Source organism: Tupaia chinensis, unplaced genomic scaffold (genome assembly GCF_000334495.1).
Source record: "Tupaia chinensis unplaced genomic scaffold, TupChi_1.0 Scaffold142854_1, whole genome shotgun sequence".
Taxonomy (NCBI): Eukaryota; Metazoa; Chordata; class Mammalia; order Scandentia; family Tupaiidae; genus Tupaia; species Tupaia belangeri.
Genome location: NW_006202699.1, coordinates 579,213 through 585,106, shown reverse-complemented (window position 1 = coordinate 585,106; position 5,894 = coordinate 579,213). Strand labels below are relative to the sequence as shown.

General features: G+C 54.2%; 1 protein-coding gene across 1 annotated transcript in view; it reads right to left on the bottom strand.

The window, feature by feature from the left end:
• The window catches only part of LOC102502488 (mannose-binding protein A-like), a 5,296-nt gene extending 3,374 nt beyond the window's left edge, over positions 1–1,922 (bottom strand). Inside the window, exons 1-3 of the mRNA XM_014582217.2 lie at positions 1,844–1,922; positions 593–782; positions 17–231 (exon numbers count right to left, since the gene is read on the bottom strand). Of these exons, the coding sequence (XP_014437703.1) occupies positions 17–231; positions 593–782; positions 1,844–1,870 (432 nt within the window). The 5' untranslated portion in view covers positions 1,871–1,922. The remainder of the gene's footprint in view (positions 1–16; positions 232–592; positions 783–1,843) is intronic.
• Positions 1,923–5,894: the final 3,972 nt, after the last annotated feature.

Genomic DNA, 5,894 nt, shown 5'->3' with positions numbered 1-5,894 from the left:
GATGACGTGGCCCGGCCAGGTTGGAGGTCTGCTGGCCACGTGGCTGAGTTGCTTGCCCCGGGAGATGGACGCCTCCCTCCGGCCCTGGGAGACCACACTGGACTGAGTCCTTACCTGAGCTGTCTCCATGGTCGCCTTTTTGGCCCCGTGGTCCTGGAATCCCAGGAAGCCCTGTGTTTCCTGGAGGCCCCTGCTTCCCTGGGGGGCCTTGCAAGCCTCTGAGCCCCTGGCCTGTTGGAACATGAAGAACATATCAGGTGCGACGTGGTGCTCAGTCTTTTTCTCCGAAAGTTCAAATCTCACCTCACGTAGACCCCAGGGAACGGCCAGAGAGCCCGCAGTGACCCAAAGGAAGCTGTCCCTGCATCCCTGGAAAAGCCGTGTCCTGAGGGTCAGGACCCCCCTTCTCTGCAGACAGTGCACACCCCCAGTTCCCGTGTGGGGTGTAGGGAGCAAGAGCCAGCCACCCACCCTTGCTGGGAGGCAGCCATGTCCCACAGGGCGAGCTCCAGGGAGCAGCACCAACGTGGAGGGTGGCCTTCCCGTGCCTGTCCCTCACAGAGCAGGGCAGGAAGAAAGTGGCCTGCCATACCTGGCTCTCCCTTCTCTCCCTTGGGTCCATCTCGCCCGTCTCTGCCTGGGGTGCCGTTGGTGACGGGGATGCCGCAGGTGACCACTGAGCAGGCCTTCTGGGCACACTCACAGGCGTTTTCTGAGCAGGACACTGCCCCCACACAGAGGAGCAGGACCGGGAGCGACAGAAACAGGAGCATGGCTCCTTCCTCGGGGTGAGAAAGTCGGGACAGTCATTCTACTCAGCTCGAAAGTCGACATTTGCTGCCATCCATGTCGTGCTGGCCCTGTGTGTGGACAGCGGACACGGGGAGCTCCTGAGCTCTTGGCTCTGAGTCACTCCCAGGCTACTGGGAGGACAGACAAGCGAAGACACCAGGGTCAGGCCGGTGCAAGCACAAAGGCAGATGTGCCAGTCGTTCTCCCTGGGGTCCCAGAGCCCCCATGAGCACACAGGCACCCCACACCTGAAGAGCTGCAGGGCCCAGTATGGGATGATAAACTGGCCCTGCCTCTGCCTGTGTGCGGCTCTGCTGGGTCTTGGCCCCTTCCTCCCCATCTGCCCTCCCCTGTGAGCCTGAGCTAGCCCTGAACTAGCAGCGGTCTGAGCACCCACGAGGCCCGTCGTGGCTGGGCCTAACTTAGGGCTCCCGTCCTTCTGTCCTTCTGTTTCATATGAAAATCCCTGTCTTACCCTCTGGGCCCCCATTCTTTCTTTCTTTTTCTTTTTCTTTTTTTTTTTTCTTTTTCTGGAGAGGAGGTTTCTGTTACAGAGAGCATGTGCTCACCAGAAAGACAGAGAGAGACAGAGAGAGACAGAGAGAGGCAGAGAGAGGCAGAGAGACAGAGAAACCAAGAGAGACAGAGAGACAGAAAGCAAGAAATCACCCCCCAGGGGGGGATAGCCACACCGCAATCCCTTCTCCTCCATTCTCTTCTCGGGATCTTGGGCATGCACGCACACAAGCCCGGCATGAGTCTAAGCCACCAGGTCCAGGATTCGAACCGGGGTTGACTACCTGGGAGTCCAGTGACAGCCATTACACTAACTGCTGGTCCCAGGGCCCCCATTCTGAGAGCCGCCTGCTCCCCCAGCTCACCCCTCCTTATATAGCCTGCTCCCCCAGCTCACCCCTCCTCAGATAGCCTGCTCCCCAAGCTCACCCCTCCTTATATAGCCTGTTCCCTCAGCTCACCCCTCCTTATAAAGCCTGTTTGGTGACAGCCCTCACTGGGCTCAGTGCAGAGTGCCCTGAGGCAGGACTCTGACCTTTACAACGGAAGCTTCTGTGGTCATTGATGCTGTCCTGGGGAGAGTTCCCTTTGTTTGAGATTTTCCTTTGAGAGGCCATTTATGCAGATAGAACCCAGGTTCCCAGCTCTCCGCTTGCCTCCTGGTGGGGCCCTCCGCACGCTGCCCAGACGACGTCATGCTCTATGCCCCACCCTGCTGCCAGGTCCCCATCCAGCCTCTGCTCAGGCTGGCCCCTCTGCAGTGAGGGAAGCCTCACAGTCCAGCTCCCGGGGATGGTCCGTGTGCTCTACCCTGGCCCTCGTGCAGAGACTGTTCTCAGCAGCCCTGTGGCTCCCTAACCCTCCCTCCTCCAGGACACACGGAGAAATGCACTGTCAGAGGGGGACTTGCAAGACCACACGTTCTCTCCATCTTTTCTTTCTCTTTTTTGTCTTTTTTTTTTTTTTTAACATCCTTTAATGGCGCTGGAGGCCAGAGTCATGGCTTGCACGCACGGTTGGCACACTCGCCTCACTCTAGTCCTCCTATGAGACACCTCCTTCAGTTTGCCGATGATTGAGAGTCCAGAGAGGACATGGGTGCCCCACATCAGAGAGACAGGGGCCCAGGTGTTCCTCAGAGCCCACTGAAGCCCCTGCCTGGACCTCACCAGGATCCTCCCACGAGGTCAGCCCTCCCCCTCCCTCAAGGCATGACTTACTCGGCTTCCTCAGCGCAGGGCCGTGGTGAGGAGCTGGAGGGGCAAAGCCCAGAGGACAGAGCGGCCTGTCCTGCACACTCTCCAGCAGATGCCGAAGCAATGTCAGCCCATGTCCCTGGTGACTGGAGTGACCTTCACCTCAGGCTGACAAACAAGTCCTGGGCATGTCTCCAGTGCCGATGGGGGTGCTCTCCAGCATGGCATGGGAGGCCCTACAAGGTAGTGCCCCGGAGGCCTCCCCACTCCGCCTTCTCCCACATGTCCACCGCTACCAGTCAGCAGCTCCGATCTGCTAGAAGCACAGATTTCCCGGAGAGTTTCCTCAAGAGACATTTGACAAAGTACATGCTCGTGCACATGCATACACACACACACACTTGCACACACACGCATACACATGCATGTGGCCATGCACAAGCTCAGACATACATGCATTTGGGCATGAGCAAGCACACACACACACATGCATGTGGGCATGCACACACACACACACACACACATGCATATGGGCTTGCACATGCACACACCTCCACACCAGTTGCTCTGACTATTCACACCTCCATCTATGTTTTACTTATTGCAGGGCCAAGTTAGGAGATTAAAGCCCTACAGCTGCAACATTCTTCCTGTCTCATCCAACGCATTCGTCATGTCTTTTTGGGATGTGTCACAGGGCTGGGCACCAGGAGGAAAACACTTGAAGACAACTTAAATTCAAGCTGAATGTAGGCGTTCGCACCACCTGTCCGCTCTGCCCAGACACTCATTCTATCTTTGCATAGCTGTTCACTGTCATGCAAGTCTCACCTTACATGTTGTCTCTGGAGAAAACAGCTTGATTTTAATTTCATTAATTCTGTCACAGAATTATAATTCTCTATTCCAAGTGTCTGTCTATTACTTATCTCTATGTAAAATTGCCTTGTTTTCCTTGGTCACATACCTGTTAATCACCCCACCCGTTTAGAACAAGAACTTTCTAAGAACATGAGTTCTTGTTCCCTACCTAGAGGAGAACCTGGAACAGAGTTGATGCGTGCCACACTTTACAGGACTTGTGAGCTCCAGCACACATCCTCAGAGCAGCTCCTGACCCCCTGGCTACAGTTAACCATGCCCGCTGCCCTGCGCTCCACTTCCCAGAGCAGACGCTGTGTTCGATTCACTTCCGGTGCCTGCCTACAACAAGAGTGTAAAAGCAATGAAGGACTCAGAAAGGACCTGGGGAGAGCAGGAGACGGGAAGTGGAGGCCACGAGCAGGGCAGATCCCTCACAGCCCGTGGTTTCTCCAGCCTGGCTCTGCAGGGGTGTCCAGCCCTGGTCACCAGAGCCCAATCGAGTGGCCCAAGTCTCTGCTGTGACCTCCGATGCCTAGCTTTCTCCAAACTAATTCTTTGGAAGACTTTATCTCACCAGACAACTAGAGATCGAGAGGTTTGTTTTATCCGTTCGACTTTCTCTGACTCTGTTTTTTATTATTATTATTTTATACATTTAATCACTGTGTATCATTACAGCATACCACATAAATTTTCCCATCATGAGTACTCTGCTTATCATTCCAGTTAAAGACATTACCATATACACTATAATGAACAGATTTCTCTCTTTTCGTCTCTCTTAAATATTTTGCTTTCTTAGTCCCCTTGATTCCCTCCCTCTCACCCTCCCCCATTTCCCAACCCCTCCCCTACTGTCTCCAGTGTGCAAGACCACACGTTCTCTCCATCTTTTCTTTCTCTTTTTTGTCTTTTTTTTTTTTTTTAACATCCTTTAATGGCGCTGGAGGCCAGAGTCATGGCTTGCACGCACGGTTGGCACACTCGCCTCACTCTAGTCCTCCTATGAGACACCTCCTTCAGTTTGCCGATGATTGAGAGTCCAGAGAGGACATGGGTGCCCCACATCAGAGAGACAGGGGCCCAGGTGTTCCTCAGAGCCCACTGAAGCCCCTGCCTGGACCTCACCAGGATCCTCCCACGAGGTCAGCCCTCCCCCTCCCTCAAGGCATGACTTACTCGGCTTCCTCAGCGCAGGGCCGTGGTGAGGAGCTGGAGGGGCAAAGCCCAGAGGACAGAGCGGCCTGTCCTGCACACTCTCCAGCAGATGCCGAAGCAATGTCAGCCCATGTCCCTGGTGACTGGAGTGACCTTCACCTCAGGCTGACAAACAAGTCCTGGGCATGTCTCCAGTGCCGATGGGGGTGCTCTCCAGCATGGCATGGGAGGCCCTACAAGGTAGTGCCCCGGAGGCCTCCCCACTCCGCCTTCTCCCACATGTCCACCGCTACCAGTCAGCAGCTCCGATCTGCTAGAAGCACAGATTTCCCGGAGAGTTTCCTCAAGAGACATTTGACAAAGTACATGCTCGTGCACATGCATACACACACACACACTTGCACACACACGCATACACATGCATGTGGCCATGCACAAGCTCAGACATACATGCATTTGGGCATGAGCAAGCACACACACACACATGCTTGTGGGCATGCACACACACACACACACACACATGCATATGGGCTTGCACATGCACACACCTCCACACCAGTTGCTCTGACTATTCACACCTCCATCTATGTTTTACTTATTGCAGGGCCAAGTTAGGAGATTAAAGCCCTACAGCTGCAACATTCTTCCTGTCTCATCCAACGCATTCGTCATGTCTTTTTGGGATGTGTCACAGGGCTGGGCACCAGGAGGAAAACACTTGAAGACAACTTAAATTCAAGCTGAATGTAGGCGTTCGCACCACCTGTCCGCTCTGCCCAGACACTCATTCTATCTTTGCATAGCTGTTCACTGTCATGCAAGTCTCACCTTACATGTTGTCTCTGGAGAAAACAGCTTGATTTTAATTTCATTAATTCTGTCACAGAATTATAATTCTCTATTCCAAGTGTCTGTCTATTACTTATCTCTATGTAAAATTGCCTTGTTTTCCTTGGTCACATACCTGTTAATCACCCCACCCGTTTAGAACAAGAACTTTCTAAGAACATGAGTTCTTGTTCCCTACCTAGAGGAGAACCTGGAACAGAGTTGATGCGTGCCACACTTTACAGGACTTGTGAGCTCCAGCACACATCCTCAGAGCAGCTCCTGACCCCCTGGCTACAGTTAACCATGCCCGCTGCCCTGCGCTCCACTTCCCAGAGCAGACGCTGTGTTCGATTCACTTCCGGTGCCTGCCTACAACAAGAGTGTAAAAGCAATGAAGGACTCAGAAAGGACCTGGGGAGAGCAGGAGACGGGAAGTGGAGGCCACGAGCAGGGCAGATCCCTCACAGCCCGTGGTTTCTCCAGCCTGGCTCTGCAGGGGTGTCCAGCCCTGGTCACCAGAGCCCAATCGAGTGGCCC